Raw genomic sequence first — 19,010 nt, 5'->3', positions numbered from 1 at the left:
TTTGTTGTTATGTCATTCTTAAGCATATGGTTGAGCTTTGATTTTGGTTTGAAATTCATTGCTAGGCTTAAAGTTGTGAACACATGATCATATGACTTAGGGATTTTGAGTCTTATTACTTACTTTTGGCAACATGAGATGCTTCTTGTTTCAATTTAAATCTATCTTGAGCACACTAGCACATATCTGTGAGGTATGAATTTTGAGACCAATTATGTTTGTTTTCAATGTCTTGAATTCTGTTGGGTGACATATTAGATGAATAACTTTGGCATGCTATATATGTATGAAAAAAAAAAAAAAAAAAAAAAAAAAATTCAAGTTTGAATTTTTCACTGAGTAACCGGACCTCTTGCCTCATTAAGCAGTGAGTATTCGCGTCAAAAAGTGAAATTTTTGGATTGATTAATAAAATGGCTAGCTTAGCTTCGTAGCCTTTTTGACTCGAGTTAGTAAGTCCTTAGGGGTGTCTTTACACCTAGTGCCCTAAAGCCATTTGGTTTGGGAGACATTGGCCTAACACTCGATACATGGGTCAACTAGAAAGCTTAAGGGAGCTAAGCATTGCAAAAGCCTACCAAAAAAAAAAAAAAAAAAAAAAAGAGAAAAAAATGTATGCCTTGGTTGTTTCATTTGATATGAAGTCCAATAAATTCTGAGATGTTGATTCATTCATATTGGAATTATTTTGAAGCCTCATGATTATGTGTTAGTTCACTTTGCACTAATTGAAACTTGTTGTATCTCAATCTGCCATTGGTAAGTGATTTGACTTGTGAATTCCTTGAAATTTTGAATATGGAGTTTATAATTTTAAGCTTGCTAATGAATGTGAACCATTATTTTTGTGATACTTTATCCTTTTGAATGACATAATGATGACAATGTTTGTGGGTATCATTCCTAGAAAACCCTCACGAGACTTCACTCGTCCACTAGGGAATTCCTAGGGGTTTAAAAGGCTTGTTGCATACGCTAAATGCAATCGTATATCCCACGAAAGATGGATTTATCTTTTTGTTTTTCAGTTTATTTTCTGTTTTGTATTGCTAAGGGACTAGCAATATGTAAGTTTGGGGGTATGATAAGTGCCGAATGTTGCACATTCAAGCCCCTTAATTTGCATATGTTAATTCCTTAGCGTTGTTATTTGTTTGATTTTGTTTTGTTTTTGTGTTTTCAGGTTATAAATAAAAGATGCAATTAATTCCATTGATTTTGGGCTTGAAAGCCCACTTTGAGATGATTAAGCTTAGCCAATCATAATAGAGGGCCTATATGTTGTGGTTAAGTTTAATCAAATAAAGGAAGGGATTAATTCGGAATTTCTTAAATTGGAGTCAAAATCGGATTGGATTCAAATTTGGATTCTACATACGTCTCGGTATTTTGGTCATAACTTTCAGCTCGAATATCCGATTGAGGTGATTCAAGTGGCACTGGAAATCTAACTCAAATTTCTACAAATCATTGTGAAATAACATTTTTCTAATTCGGAGCGCCGCAATGCCAAAATCGCCTCTCAAGATAGAAACGCAATTCTGGGCGAATCCTATTCCGATTTGGACTTAGGTTTTCTTTATCCTAATTGGACTTGGACTTAAATCTCCGAAATTTCTAGGTTTCCTAGGGCTTCTAGGACTGGCTTGCTCCCTATAAATAGAACCTTAACCTTCAAGAGAAGGTGTGCTTAGTTTTAGATACAAAAATCTTCTTGGAGGCTTGACAAGTTGAAGAGAAGATAATCCATGGCAGGAGGCCATCCTAGCACCCCTATGAGCGGCTAAACCCCTTTGTGGGGTATTGATGTAACCCTATCCAAGCACAATGGTCTGATTGTATTTAATTTCTAGATTTTCAATTTATGCATGTTGATTGTATAACTATGAGGATTGCTACAATTGATTTATGTTCTTCATATTAAATGCAATTGTTCTTAAATTCCAAAATCAATATTTGTGAAATTCTTCTCTTGTCTTAGAAAGTATTTTACTTTTATTGATCTCAAATCATTCTTGTTTTCTGTGATTATGAGGATGATGGTTATACAATGGGTTTAATTGATATATGATCAATAGGATTTGATAGGCCATGCCTAGGGAAGACGGATTGTACTACACCCTAGTTTAGTGTAATTTAGGTAGACAGTCCGTGCCAACCGAAGATGGGTTACACTTATTCATTGATTGTATGTATCCTATTAAAGAATTTGATAATTTATACCTAGGAAAGACGGGTCGTACCGCATCTTAGTGGTTAGGTGGACGATCCGTGCCAACCGAAGATAGATTATGCTTATTCTTTAATAAGGTAGTTTCTTGTTTATTTATAACATGCATAGAATGAATTTCTGGGATTAATTATGATTAGCCATTGTTGTGCGGATAGAGGTAAAGTCAATACCCTACACTCTCTCTCTTATTTTTAATCTCTTTTATTTTCATGCACTTGAGTTTTTAAAGAAAATCAAATCAATTCTCCTTTTTAATTAAGTTAATTTTGATCTTTTGAATTTTGATAATAAAACCCCTGCAGTCCTTGAGGTTCGACACCCTCTCTATAGCCGTATCCTACAAAGATTCGTCCTATTGCGAGTGGTTATTTTTATAATTGATATTTTTGGTCACAAAAATACCACATCAGTCGATCATTTTAACAGTTAGTAATTGTTTGATAATCGCATATTGTGCATATCTTTCCACCAAATATGCATGTATATAACACATTTGCAATGTAATATGTGTAGAGGACATACTATTAGAAACTAAGGACGAAGATCACACTGTAACCGAACCCGTGATACAGGCTCCAAAACTGTCCCGTTGATCAACACATTTTTCCCATGGTTTAGCATAACTGTAAGTATATGTGTACCACTATATTTATGTAATCATATGACTACAACTGTAAATCTACATTTTCTAATGCGTCATGTTTGGTATGGTTACAGTTTTTTGAACTATATGTTATGTTTGGTATTATAACGCCCCCAAAACTAGCCTTGCCCAGCCTGGCAGGGTTACTGGCAATTACCCCAGTTAAACCAACTTGTGGTTAAATGAGGAGTCGCCCCTCTAAGCATTAGTAGAGTTAATACATAGAAAGGTGAAATAAATCTGAGAAACTATTAACCATTACCAGGACAAGTATATTCCTCGAAATTAAAGACATGAAGCAACTAATAATAATGCAAAGTATACCTGATAAGGCATGAGAATCCTAAGCAAAGTCCATAGTGGCAACCGCACCACTCTTGAGTTCTAAAAGCATGTTCCCTATAAGAGTAATAACTGTGTAAGTCTAATAACTTAGTAAGTAAACCTCACAATTAGGTATGACATGAGATCATTATTATTAAGCAGAAATGAACATGTAGTTTGATAAACTTCGAAAGGAGGTGTTGTCTCCATTAATACACCTTGAAAATGTCGTTTGGTTAAATAAAGGGTGGTGTACTCCCGGCGGCAATCGCCCAAGTATTTTAATGTAGAAAAACTAGTGCTTTATAAGTCATAACTCTCATGTATGGTCTACCCGAGATATAACTCCTTCTCAGCAAGGTTGGTGTTGTCCTGAGGGACTTGTAATACAACGTCTGTGCCCCGGCCATTGTACGCTACCATCCACCACTAGCAGCCCAACCGAGTCTAACCTCAAGTGGCCCACGCTACTAGTGATGTAAGTCCTATAATGACCAACAATTTGGCAATGGCTATGCCAATCACAAAAGCCATTGGATCCAAGGCCCACACACACACACATTGATCATACAATGAAATCTATATAGTAAGCCCATAGCCATTATTCCGCATATACCGGTGTACCATGTCATACGATGCATCTTATCAACTAGTTATTAAAGCCGTTACCAAGTTATTACAAAAAGTAGATATTCTCATATCATACGCGTGGTCAGTCAACTGACATATCTCACGTTTTTAAGGAGAGTGTTCGTAAGTGTTTACTTACCTCATCTGCTCGCTCGAGTCCTTCGACATTGCAAAAAACCCTGCTATAACGAAATACGACATATCGTTATGCGCAGCACTAAAGGACTTCTATGAGTACGGTACTAAGCCACATCTAACAAAAAGGTTGCTGGAACCTAAGTTGCACAAGTGGAGCTAAAGGGCAAACACCTGACCTCCTGGTTGTATGTACGGCCTTGAGAGCATACGTTGGGCCAATGAGTTAGGTATTCTAGGCAAAAGCTCCAAACTGTATTTTTAGGCTTCTATTCAATCCAAGGGCTGATATATCTCGTTCTAGGTTGTTAAGCAAACACATGCAAGGCAATTATCATGCTATCACGCAACTCAAAGCAATAAAAGAAGGATTTAAAACTCTTTCAAAACATACTTGGCTTTTGCAAAGAAATATGTGTGAAAGCTTTACCAAAACATCTTCAAAACATGAAATACTAGTATTGACAATAAAAGATCACGGAAAGGGGTAAGGGGATTACCTTGGAAGGTGGCAAGAACACAAAACTCTATTCCTTCTCCCTCTCTAACTCACAAAACTCACACAGACACTCATACAAGAGGTTTTCAGAGAGCCTGGGGGCGAGAATGGAGCATAAGGGTCGAGGGGAAGGGGGTATTTATAGGTGGGAAAAAGTTGTAAGCACTGCAGACTGTTCTGAAAAGCAACGTACGTACGGTACTAGGGATGTACGTACAGTACTATTACACATTGGGTAAAAGAGTTCAGGTGTACGTCCTGGTGTATTGCCCACTGAGTCAAAGACTAGTCAGCGTACGTATGGCTGTCCCCCGACGTACGTTCTCACTAAAGACAAGTGCTTACGTATGGGTGTTCTCTAGCATACGTCCTCACTAAAGACAGGTGCGTACGTACGGGTGATCACCAGGCGTACGTCCTCACTAAAGACAAGTGTGTACATACTGTACTATTGGGCGTACGTATGGTCAGAAAGGGGTGGGGTCTAGGTTTTACCTTAAAAGACTCAAGGAGTTGGGTTACTTACAAGGGTTTAGGTTTTTTGTTATAAAACCATGTTTTATGAAATCATTAACCACATTTTTAATCCTTTTTAAAACAGGTGTTTTTATGGGGTATTAAAGGTATGGTTACTTGTTATGTTATACATGTTGGTGGTGTAGATAGGTTAAAGTTGTGGTTTATGCACCGTTTATAAGCCTTGAAGTTGTTGATTACGATGACCTTCGTATACTTTAACATTGCTCAATGCATAGTGACCTAGACTTGATAAAATGTTATCATGTTTGCTCATTGTTGGTTTTATCATTTGCAGTTGTTGCGGAGAAGTCGGGCGGCCATGCTGGTGTTGTAGCTCAATTTTTAAGTGTTTTGATGTTTTATTAGTGAACTTGTATATTTTTTATATGTTGTTGATGGATAGTGACATTGTTGATGTATACTTGGATTTATTTGTGACAATGGATAGTTTTGAATGTTTGTTGTAATGATTTTTTTTTTTTTTTTTTTTTTTGTAATGGATTATTTGTGATAGTTGATGGATAATTGATAGTTGCATTTGATGGATCGATAGATAGATGGATAGTTAATGTAGTTGTAGTAGATGTGTAACTCATATATCAGGTGGCGCAACTCCAAAATTTGGGTAAAACGCCCTGAGAAATTCAAAAAATAAATATTGCGAGAAAAAAAAAATTTAGAAATTACACAATTTAGTGACATGTCAATTTGGTGACCTGTCAAATGCAGCACGTCACCTTCAGGAGGTGACATGCAAATTTAGACACGTCACCAATTAGTGACGTGTCAAAATTGACCTTGTGAGGGTGACGTGCTGCATTTGACACGTCACATTTTTTAGGTGACGTGGCAAGTACAACACGTCACCTTTTTTGGTGACATGCCAATCTTAACACGTCACCAATTGGTGATGTGTCATGATTGGCATGTCACCTTTAGATTGGTAATGTGTGGAATTCCACACGTCACCAATTGGTGATGTGTGGTCAATTAAAACGTCACTAATTCCCATTGTGGACTACATGATTTTTGACGTGCCATGTCACCCACACGTCACTAATTACTAGCAGTAACATTTTTTGGTCTAAAAACGTCACTACTGGTCAGTCTTTAAAAATGTTGGGAAAAATTACATTTTATCCCCCCAAAGTTTGGGGCGATTTGCAATTCAACTTTCAAAGTTTTAATTTTGGCAATCCACCCCTCCAAAGTTCCAAATTTTTGCAATTCTACCAATATTATCCCAAAATTTCCATATTGCCCCTAATTTTTATTTTTTATTAAAAAAAAAAAAAATTCGGGTGCAAAAATGGCCAGATGGCCAAAGAAGTTTTTTTAATTTTTTATAAAAAAAATAAAAAATTAAGGGTAATATGGAAAGTTTTGGTTATAATTGGTCTAATTGGAAGAAAAAAAATGGAACTTTGGAGAGTGGATTGCCAAAATTGAAATTTTTGAGATCGAATTGCAAATCACCCCAAACTTTGAGAGTAAAATATAATTTTCCCAAAATGTTGATTTTTGTAGTGTTACCTTTCTATAGGATTAATAAGGTGTGGAGATGACCACACTTAGAATAGTGTGATCCCCTATGCACCATTAACATGAACATAGGACTGTGCTTAGTGCGAAGAAGATCGAATTTTAATCCAGTGAGGGTGGGGTGGGGATAACAAGATATACATTGGTTAGTCAAAAGCATGAGTCTATTCCAATAAGTTGTACGTAGATTGCGCACAGAAAGAATGTTGGAGTCTTATTTTTTTTTATTTTTTTTTTTTTAAGTATAAGAACTAAACAATACAAAGGGCTGAGTCTTCCGATACAAAATGAGTGTATATTGAGTTCGAAAGTTCCTCGGTCTTAATCCCAAGGGGTTAGCCTAGTTGTGGATGCTTAAAGTTTCTAGAGATATTATCCTTTAAAGTCTCAAGTTCGAAGCTTCTCAGGTGCTACCTGCCCCTTGGGGCTAGCCACACGGGAGAAGCCTGCGACTCAATGTTCAATACTTTGAGTGGTGCAGAATATTGGACCAGAGAGTAGCCTGATGAATCTTGGTTGGGCCTCTACGCTTGGTTTGCAACGGACACGCAAAGTGGGGCAAATCTAAGATACTGCCTTAGCCTATAGGTAAAACCATAACACTCCAAAAAAACAAAATATATATATATATATATATATTAGGGCTGGGTGTTTTCTGACATGAAGTAGTAGATTGTGCTTGCAGGGGCCGGCGAATACTTATACGTACGTGGGCAACTAGGAATTTCAACTGGAAAGATGGGTGGCCTCAGGAATCAGGATCAATCACTTTTACCTTGTGCGTAGAGATGCAGGTGGCCGCCGACTTCCATCTCTTTCAAATGGAGACAGTAGTCACTGTATCCATTTGAAATTGCATTAAGAAGGTTAAATTTACTTTACCCCTAAACTTTTAAAACTTTTTCAATTCGAACTCTAATGTTTAAAAATTAGCAATGTACTCCCTAATGTTTTAAAAAATTTCAATTCAGACCCTCCGTTAATTTTCGTCTAATTATATGGAAATCATCTCATGTGAGTCTCACGTGAGATTTTGATGCCCTCTATTTCAATTTTGCCCTCATTAAAACTTATGAAATTATATAATTATCCTCAATTTTATAGGTTTTAATAAGGGTAATTACGTAATTTTATAAGTTTTAATGAGAATAAAATTGGAGTAGAGGGCATCAAAATCTCACGTGAAATGAACGTGAGATGATTTAGTAACGGAGGATCTGAATTGAAAATTTTTGAAACATTAAGGGGTACATTGCCAATTTTTAAACATTGGAGTTCGAATTGAAAAACTCCTGAAACTTCAAGAAATAAAAGTGAATTTTTCTCCATTAAGAAATTTACAATATATATATATACTTTTTTTAATAAAATAACCATCCTATCCTGCATTGCGAACATACCCCAATGTTCTGATGCGCTGATGCCCCAAAAAGAGAGTGGAAATGGAATCATGCAGATGGTTATTGTCAAATTAATGAAGTGATAATAACAGTAACATCTCCAGGGATGGTGAAATTGACAATGACGTAATTGCTTTTGCCCATGACGATTGAATAAGAGCTATGAAAATTGGATTCTAGTTCTGGAAGCTGAATTTGCAAAAGATCTTAGAACTTGGCGTTAGTGATTCGACATTAATATATATACAAGTTCTTGGGAATAACACTGATGGTTAGCAAGAGATTTTACAGCCTATAAGTTTTTTTTTTTTTTAGAGATGTTTGAGATTATATATCCGCTGACAGATGAACTAATAAGCTTGTCTTTTCTTTTTCAGTTTTTTCTCTACTTTTTACCTTAGCAACCCATAATGAAATGTTGGGATCCTATGGTGCAACAGTGGAAAGACGAATCCTAGGAACTTTTTTCTTTAAGATAAATATGGTTAGATTAAAATTAAACTACAAGTTTGTGTTACTTACATGATAATTCGGCATCTCCTAAGCATGGGGCATATGATTGTATAAATCTTGTTGAAAATCTTCTTCTAGGTTGAACACTGATTCCAACGTGATTTTTTGTTCGTGATGTTCATGAGAAATTAATTCATCCATTAGATATTCTTTTTTATGACTTAAAATGACTAGGTTATATTCAGCAAACCAAACTAATCCTTAGAAATTAAATTCTTAGGCCAATGTTTATAAAATAAAACAATTCAAATAAATAAATACATAATTGAGGCCCAAATAAATAGTCAATTTGTCCTCATGGGGTAGCTTAATCAACTAGGGACCACGTTTCATGAAGCGAATGTCACTAGTTCGAATCTCCCCTCTCCCCTCTTGTGTAAACATATTAAAAAAAAAAAAAAAAAAAAAAACAGGGGGTCAATTTACATCAGCTCAAAAATAGACCTAAAGGAAAATATACAGTTAGTTTCAATAGGCCCATGACCCTTGTCATCCCAGGTACGTCACACAACACTACTAATTACAATTAATTCTACTAAACAATTGTGATTGCACTCTAATTTGTATTTTCAATTTAAATAAATTAATCCCCTTGACGTACTTATTTATTACATATTACCCCTTTATAAAATTATTCCGTAGTTGAAGCAAAGTCCATATGTTGTCATTTTGTTCACTACCTCTTTTCGAGTAACTAATTTAATTACATGATTTTCCTTGAGGTGCCTCATAACTCAAGTTTTCCATTAAAAAAAAAAACAAAAATGACCTTGCAAACTAATGCAAGAAAATCGGTAAATCTGATTTATCATATTTTGAATTAATGGCGCTGAAATATTTAAATAGAGAAGATCAATGCAAGAATGGAAATAATTGATAATATTAGGCTTAATTGGGGTAGAGAAATGATGAGTACCAAATTTTTTTACCAAGGGATGGTACCAAAATGTTGTGAAGATTATTCATTGAGACCTGTAGCTTTTCTCCTGATTAATTATTTTGATTCTCTTCAATGAATAATCTCCAACTTATTTTAACACCCATTTCTTGGTAAAAGATTTGGTACCCTAACATTTCTCAATAAGATATTTTAGTATTTGAGGGATTTTCCTCATGCCAGATTATCAAAGGATACATACTATCTCAGATAATCAGTTAATCATGCTGAAGTTAGCATCAACAGTTGTAAAGCCAACGAAAGACTTCCACTGTATGTGCAATTTGGCAATTTAGGGGTGAAAATAAATCCATGGATTTCTCTTTAAAGTTGGAGTTTTCATCAATCTGCCAAACACCAACTTAATAGTTGAATTCCAAAGGTAAATTATAAGTTACCTAAAAACCCAGTTTCCTTTCAAATGTACTACTAGACAGTTTTCTTCTCATACTGGCTCAAGGTATATTACTTAATAGAAAGTGCCTTTTTTTGTTTTTAGGATTTCTCTTCATATTGCGACTGAGACTGATGACAATACACATGAGAGTACACACAACAAGTACAAGAAAAATTGCAGGTTTACTAATCAAATTCAAGCCAAACTACAAGTGTAAATTATATAGGTTACCTGAAAAACATAACCTGACAAGTACAACAACCAAGCAATATATGACAGAAACATCCCAAATACAAAGAGTCTATCCTACAAAAATGGAATTTATCCGATATCATGCAAAACTTATCCCCAGACAATTGAAAAAGACATAACTTTATCAAAGATGATGAGGATTCAATGGTAAACCACTGTCTAGTACATTAAGATGCCCGGAGATTTTTGCCTTGCAGGTTGGACACATAAAACCAACAGAATCCGGCTGTATTTCGGCATCAACAGCCTCATGGTTGAACTCTACTCCACACCATACACAAACAGTTGTAAGCTGATTTCCAGCAGCCATATTTAACATGACTTCTTCCGACTCAAACTGGACGGAGGAAGCATATGCCCCTTCCATCTCTGCATTGTATGTCAAATCCATGGGTACCTCTTGAATGGAAAGAGATTCTTGTGCACTCACAGAACCATACTTAAGAGGTTCTATTTCATCCAACCTAAGTTCCTCAAACCCAGTTACATTGTCGTGCCTTTGGGCAACACTGCCTAACTGTTCTTCTCCCTGAAAATAAAATAAGAGAATACTTAATTTTGTGATATAGAAGGGGAGCAACTAAAAATCATTATCACAAACTTTGGGCAGGTAAAATAAAAACTGCGCCATCAAAAATTTGCACTGTATCAGTCAATTCGGCACAAATAAAGATGTAGGCTTTCATTGAAATGTCAAACAAGTTCACATACAGAACATGAAAATCAGAATGAATCCTATGGCCTTATTTATGATATACCAATGTAGGTTAAGAAGTATATGCAACAAGCAATTTGGCAAACCACTTGTATTAAATGAAATCTTTGTATAGCCCATGTATTATTATTACTTTGCAATGACTTAAGAGTCCGCTTGGCCAACAATTTCGCTGTCAAAAATGTGTTTTTTAAAAATAATCGTGGTAAGTGCCCTGATTGGGAGTGTGTTTAAAAAACATGGAAAAATCCACATTTTCAAATCATGAGGAAGTGCATTTTTAAAAATGCTCGATTTTAAAAATCAAACTGCAACTTAAAAGACCTAACTGCGATTTTACAAAATGCCTAATGACATTTTTAAAAAACACGAAAAATCGTGTTTTTATTAACTGCATTTAAAATTTTTATTTTCTTTCAAGTCACATATTTTGAAACCACGAAACCAAACAGACCCTTAAAGAGGAATCATTGTCCTCTTTTTCTTGTTTTTTCTGGTTCAAGTGAATAACTTCTCACCATAAAACCATTCGAACACAGAGAAAGTGACTACAAAAAGAGATGTGTTTAGTGTCATTTTCCTATACATCTCTTGTCCATCTTTTTCTTAAATCCACCATTGAATCTGGTGGATGTGAAACCAAATATCTGTCTTACACAAAACAGTCTCACAGGCATCAGGCTAACAGTTCAAGGACAAACTAATTAATCAACAACAATCAAATACAAAGAACAATCTACTAACTTCCTGGGATTCCCCAAGACTCAACACATCTACTGCACAACTAGACGACTATGAGTCAACATCTTCAACAAGAAGCCCATAACAAATGTAAGGTAGAGTATACTTTTAAATTAATAGAAAAGGTGAAAGGAAGTTGGGCAAAACACAGAGGTAATAATCATTTTATTAGTTGCTGAAAAACTCTCAAGGCTTTCAATCAACTGTAAACCAGAAGGTAAGAAAATCGAACAACAATGCCTCCATACCTTATCTGAGGTTGCGCTGAATATTGGGAAATATTGCAAAGGTTGCTCTGGGGAGATTAAGGAATCAGAAACCCCACACTGGAGTAAATTTTCTTCAGAAGTTTTCTGTTCAGTTTCTGTCACAATATTATTGGCTGGCCCATCATTGCCACCATCAAAGCCAACTTTTAGCTCACTATTATCATTAACTTCACCAAGCTTGGGATGCTCTGAAGTGCTAGCGCAAACCAAATTTATATCATCCGTGACATCACACACCAAATTATTGCCAAATTGAGCAAGTAAATGACCTTCAGAAACTACCTCCTGCTGAACCCCAGATTTGCCTCTATCATCGACAAATGCCAAACCATCTTTTTCACAAAGAGCTTCAGATGTATTACCATTTTGCTCATTAGAAGGTAGAACAGTTGCAGCATCCAAACAAGAGTCTCTCTTAGAATCTAGCACTTCATTAGAATCATCAGTCTTCTCCATATTTTCATCAGTGATCATGTGCTCACCATCTTGCTGGCTTAAATCTTGATACAGAGTTATGTCAGTCATGCCATCATCCATTTCCTGTCCACTAAGGGGAGAACCAAGATTCATTTCATGATCAGAATTGGCAGCAGGCATTTCTTGAGTAGAAGGAACATTCAGTCCATCAGGAGTGGAATCACCATTGGGTTCATCATTAGTTCTAAGAGTAGAACTCTCTAAAATAGAATTCTGAGCAATTTCAATCAAAGCATCCATTTTAGATATCCTTAAAGGCACATCATCCCTCGTTGGAGACTCAATTCTCTTTTCAAGAGTTGTTGGACCAGGCAATTCTTCAACCCTCCTCACATAGTTCCTCACGTGTATCCCCACGTGACCATTGTAGCGGCGCCTTTCTAGAAATACCTTATGGCAAAACTGGCATTCATACTTTCCATCTTTAATTATCACTCCATCCCCTACAGAAGAACCCAGTCTATACCTCCTCGTAGTCCTCTGGTGAAAGGATAAGAGGTGCTGCAGATATGAATCCTTCTCATCAAACGTCATGCTGCACTTGTGACATTCAAATAGATCATGTATTTGGACATCTGCAAGATTTTCCATTCCCAACAAGGTTGTTTCCTTCCCCTGTTCACTAGATATAGGAATTGTAGGTGGGGTTGAACTCGAAATGACTTCTTGCCTGTCTCTGTACTTTGGGGTAAAGCCTGCAAGCTGTTGCACAGCCCATAAACCTTATTGAACACCATTAAAATATACCAAACAGCTGGCCATATATTTACTTACATTTTCAGAATTCAGTCTGTAGTCCTGTTGATTGTTTTCACCCTTCTGACTACTAGGGCATTGTGCATCACTAAGACCGAAAAAGGACAGCAAATATGAAGCAGCTTCCTTGCAGGATATAAACTGTAGTCCAGTAGGGCTGGAATTTATCAATTTGGAGAACATGTAAGGCCCAGCACAGTGAGAGAACAAACATACAAGTAAATAGAAGGATATAACAAGGTTAACAGTTAGAAATTCTTTTAAGGTTTTGAGTCTAAACACGCATGGCACAGGTGCGAAATCAACAATCGTTGCTGATTAATATGACTAAGTCATGATATATAGAGAGCATGCAAATCATTTCATTGCCAGAAAAGTGCAAGAATTCAAAACTAAAGTATCCTAACTTTTAGAATATATAGGGTGCTCATTATTTCAAACCATGATGTCTGCCGTCAGTGGGAAAACCTGTAATTGCAAAGAATAAGGACGTCCCAATAGCAGTAGTGCCAGATTAATGTATATTCACACAATTACAAATTCCCGTCTTAAAATATATTATAATAAATGATAGGATTCACAACATCAAAAAGTCCATGACGTATTGGAGCAATCGACAACAGACGGAAATACAATCACTTGAATTGAGATTATTCGCCAGAGATACGTATCACTAATCCATCATGTATTTATCTGATACTTGTTAGAAACAAAATATCTAGATTATTCCATGACATGTTCACAGTTTCATTGTCATGACTCACAAAAATAAGTAGCCAAATCTGCACTATACCCTAAAAGAATTATTCGAAGTTACAAATGGAACTTCCTAAAATCACTTATATAGTTCAATCACCTAACAAGAAATCAATGTGAAACTTAGCACTCATGCAACACCTTTATAATCCACCCACCTAATTTGGGACTAACTTTTTGAGGTGTCACAATGGTAGGAACCCACAATAAATTGAACAGAAATAGGTAGATATTTGATAGATAATGAACTTCACTTAAGAGTTGGAGACAAACCACAAAGACACAAGTCAGATTACAAATTCAATACCCCAACCAACCTCTCGACTCTTGTCTTATACTAGGCTTACAAACCACTAATCACGTAACACATCTAGTAACCACCAATAATACATACCAACCCATAACACATATACCCACTAACATAACATAACAACTAAATACTAACTACCCATGTAGTATTAACGTAAACAAGGATAATAACTACCCATGAGGCTACTACACCCCACGTCCTTGATGTTCTAGGAATTACTCCATGATTTTCACTATCATTTGCCCTCCCTTGAAGAGGAACATTGTCCACAAGGTTGTAAGTCGAAAAACTATTGTTGTTAGTTCAAGGAGATGAGCGGTTCTTCCTCGTTATGCCTCCCACCATTTCTGCATCACTTTCTTCGAAATCATGATGCATCTCATTCTTTGTACAAGCTTCAATGAAAAGCACTTGGGGTTTTTGGCACTGGTGTCCCGGCATAAACCTCTCATTACACCCGAAACACAAGCCTTTCTCTCTTCGTTTCTGCATCTCTTCCCATGAGAGCTTCTTAGCATCCCAGGGGAATACATTCGCGCAGCAGGTGCACTGGATGTCGGTTGTTGCATGGTGTCAGCTTATTATTGCTTTGTCCCTTCATCTCGTGCAACCCTCTGGTCTTTAGAGAGATTATCATCTCTCATCCATGCTAGCTCAATGGCATCATGGAGGGTCTTCAGCTTGAACATCCTAACGGCAAACACAATTTCCTGTTTTAACCCTCCAAGGAATGTTCCTACAAGTGCCTTTTGAGGCCACCCATCCACTCGGTTTGCCAAATGCTCAAATTCTTGTTGATATTCCCACAACGTCCCATCTTGTTGTATCCTAGAGAGTGTTTTATCATAATCCTCGACTTTGGTAGGACCAAATCAGATCAATAACTCTCATTCAAAAACCTCCCACGTAATGGCAACCATTCCTCCTTATACACCTTTTTCATCCATTGCCACCATTATTGGCTTCACTTTCTAAATTAAAGGCAGCCAACGACATCCTTTGATCCTCCAATGTCTGTTTGTAGTCAAAATATTGAACTACCTGGTTTAACCAAACTGTGGGATCATCTCTCGAATAATGGGGAAAACCCAGCTTAGCAAAACCACCCGACCCCTTGGATCCATTCGAATGCCCGGAAGAATTTTCCTTTGGTATCTGAATTGACCCCTTATCCTTTGTTGCAGATGACTCGTCCCTCTCGCGATACTAGAATAACTCTCTAAGCTCACGAAAATTAGACTGTGACTCTACACTCATCTTTTGCATTCCTTCTTTCAGCTCTTGCATTTCCAACTCTAATTTCTCGAGATGATCCTTGTTGGTGCCATGATCTAATACCAAGTTGGTAGGAACCCACAATAAATTGAACATAAATAGGTAGATAATTGATAGATAATGAACTCCACTTAAGGGTTGGAGATAAACCACAAAGACACAAGTCAAATTACAAATTCAATACCCCAACCAACCTCTCGACTCTTGTCTTATACTAGGCTTACAAACCACTACTCACGTAACACATCTAGTAACCACCGATAATACATATTGACCCATAACACATAACTACGCACTAACATAACATAACAACTAAATGCTAACTACCCATGTAGCACCACTGTAAACAAGGATAATAACTACCCACTAGGCTGCTACACCCCACATTCATGATGTTCTTCTAGGAATTACTCCATGATTTTCACTATCACACAATCTTCCCATTACAATTCCTAACATCCCTCATTAGGGCCCACATCACGCTGCAATACTCCAAGTCCACATGATGTTAATAACCTGGTTTTGATACCTTTTTTCACCACCTAATGAAAGCACTAGCCACATCGCCGTGATATCTAAAAGAAATAGTTGAAGATACAGTTGTAGTCCCTTAAAATCACTTATATAGCTTAGTCTCACCTAATAAAAAACCAATATAAGACTTGGTATCCATAAAACACCTTCACAATCCTTCCACTCAATGCGATACTAACTTTTTGGGGTGTCACATTCATGCTAATAAACCTCAACTTTTTTTGAAAGAGGAGCAAAAGAAAGTACAGTTTTGTCTATCTTATAGGTATGACGTACATTCTTAACATTCTTTATGGAACCCATCTTCGCAGAGCTTTGATATAGTAATCATCATAACACACTTCTGAAGAGTTACACAATTATATATTTTCTTGATAAGTAAATATAGTTTTACTTACAGACCCCAGCGGAATTATAACATTCTGTTCACTGAATCACAGGTCAACCACTGCAACTACATTCTGAAAGATTTACAAAAGAAAACGAAGAAGTTCCCTAATAGCTTCATCATCCAAAAGACACAGAACTTATACATTTCATTTTCTTCTACGAAAATGTATTCACATGCTCATCATCATGCAAACCATTCCAAATTTATCATGTAAAACATTTCAACATTGAACTAGAATAACAACCTCAACGTTCTAGACTTTCAGAACCATTGCCAAATAATTTTTGGAACACAGAGAACTAACTTAGAGCGCTCCATTTACCCAGGAATCAATCAAACAGACAGATAAACCAAAATTCAAAACAAAACCAGGGAAACCACCTTATATATCTGCGGCAGTAAATGGAGGCACGGCCATCTCGCCTCTTGATCCCCAGCAAGAGCTTCCATCCGACCGGAAAGGCACTCCCGAACACTCCCGCGTCCACAATCTTCCTCTTCTTCCTCCTACTCCCCCACTGCCCACCCAATTCCCTCATAAACCCCAGCAACTCCTCCTCACTCTCCATCCCAACAGTCCTCCTCCTCAATTCCTCCCCATACGGGTCTTCAGCAGTTGCCAATGCCGTAAGATCCACTGCCGCACCGTCCCTATTCACAATCTCCATTACACCCCTCCCATACCCCTCCTCCAAATGCAGAACCTTTACTCTCGGCTTCCTCCCTCTCTTCCTCTTCCTATCCACAGCAAAACTCACCGCATTCTCTCGCTCCGCCTCCTCGCGATTCGTGTCAACAAAGAGGGACGACAATGAGGGCAGGGTTAGGTCGAAGTGATCGAACCGGGGGTCCTTGTCGATGAAATTCTTGAGGTGGTCGATGATGAGGCGGTTCTCTACACGTTCGGGGTCGTCGGAGGGGACGGGAGGGGGCTTTGGGGTGGGGAGGAGGCCGGCGACGCGGCGGCGGTGGCCGGCGGATGGGTTGGAATTGGAGGGCCGGGAGTAGGTCTGTCGGCGAGAGCCAGCGGATTCGTTGAAGAGCGAGCGGTCGATTTTGGGGGCGAGGAGGTGGGAGTGGTGGAGATCAAAGGCAGAGGGCGAGCAGAGAGAGAGGGCTTGGAGCTCCGTCTGGGAGAGTGTAGACATGTCGATGTGACCGACGGAGTCAAGGCTTATTGCGCCTGCTGGTTGTGGCGGTGCCGTTGCAGACACTGTCGCCATTTCCGCCGGTGGTGAAAACTGTGCTTGTGCGTCTGTGCGAGAGTGTTGAAGATTAAAGAGCCAGGAAATGTGTCCACCCACTGTGGAGCCAGACTAATTGGAAAATTAGTTCGCATGGGGGGTGATGAACGAAAGGAAGAGGTGTCGGAGTTCTTTCCTTCGTATTTTTATTAGATTAAAAAATAATAAATAAAATAATAATAATAATAAAAAATTAAAAAAAAAAAACAGTAGAGGTGTGTGTACAAACAGGGCGGTTATAATCGCCCCGAAACCGCTAACCGTATAATCTAAAATTCAATAACAGCCTTAGACGATTGCGATTAGCAGTTTTAGTCCATAACCGCTAACCGCAACTACTTATATACCCAAAAAATGAGTATACCAAGTTTAATAAGTTTTTGGCAAGGAATTGGGTCTGTCATACATAATTCTAGAGGGGGATGCACAGGTTATTGTGAATGGAATAAATTCCCCCGAGAGGAATTGGAGCAAGTATAGACATATAATTGAAGATATCTGGAGGGTGCTATAGCCTTTACCTAGCTGGAGTTGTCATCACGTGAATTGTATGGCGAACATGGCAGCTCATATATTGGCTAAATTAGCAGCTGACACTTTCATAAATAGGACTTGGGTGGGTAATATCCCTAGCTGTATCTATGGTATTATTACTATTATTTTTTTTTTTTTTTGACATGTCCACACAAAAAGGGAGAGGAAGGATTCGAACTAGTGACATTTGCTTCACTTTAAGAAAGAACTATAATCCCCTCACTTTAATTTCTTCTTGAATGAGATTTCATTAAGTTTTCTTAAAAAAAAAAAAAAAAAATGTGGACATAAATGTTAACAATCCAAAAAGACAAACTCTAACAATTATTGTAACACTCAAATTTTCGCCCTAATATATTTGGATATTTTAAACTCGATGATAAGGAGGATTTTTGATATTTTTGTAAAATTCCTTTTAAGTTATTGCAATGGTTTACGGTAAAATTGGATAAATAAAGTACAATTTGAATAAGTGGGATTTATAATAATTTGAGAAATGAACGTTTGAGGATACCATCGAAAATGCAATTGAGTGAGTTTCTCCTTAAGTTTAGGAGGAATTATTTTTCAGTAAATGATTTACCATGGGGTGGTTAGGATTTGTAATTATGAGTAGCAATTTGTAATCGCATGTTAAATTCGGATCGTGTTGAGATATTTTATAAATTTAATTGAAGTTAGCCTAAGAGTAATTACAGTTAAGTAATATTATAAGTCTTCTTAGAGTTTTCTTAGATTCATCTCAAATGTGATGTGGCTTTTAAAATTAACAATAGATCAAAAGTCAATAAATCACACCTCAAATTCAACAGTAATTTTAAAAGTCACATCACATTTTGGATGATTCTAGGAAGACTTATAGCATTACTCATTAGAGTTTCTCAATAAACATTTAATTCTGTCTGTGTCTTGAAAGTACTAATAATTATTGTATTTATAATTGTATTGAATTTATCATCTGTACAAGATAGATACAATTATACA

General features: G+C 37.0%; 1 protein-coding gene across 1 annotated transcript; it reads right to left on the bottom strand.

The window, feature by feature from the left end:
• Nucleotides 1-9,935: 9,935 nt before the first annotated feature.
• LOC132179003 (uncharacterized) lies at nucleotides 9,936-17,594 on the bottom strand. Its single transcript, XM_059591609.2, has 4 exons — nucleotides 16,630-17,594; nucleotides 13,001-13,139; nucleotides 11,729-12,928; nucleotides 9,936-10,553 (listed from the first exon to the last, which is right to left on the bottom strand). The coding sequence occupies exons 1-4, from the start codon at nucleotides 17,469-17,471 to the stop codon at nucleotides 10,149-10,151; spliced, it is 2,586 nt and encodes an 861-aa protein (XP_059447592.2). The 5' UTR covers nucleotides 17,472-17,594; the 3' UTR covers nucleotides 9,936-10,148.
• Nucleotides 17,595-19,010: the final 1,416 nt, after the last annotated feature.

This window comes from Corylus avellana, chromosome 4 (assembly GCF_965113065.1).
Source record: "Corylus avellana chromosome 4, dhCorAvel1.hap1.2, whole genome shotgun sequence".
NCBI lineage: Eukaryota > Viridiplantae > Streptophyta > Magnoliopsida > Fagales > Betulaceae > Corylus > Corylus avellana.
This window is presented reverse-complemented; position numbering and strand designations above follow the sequence as displayed.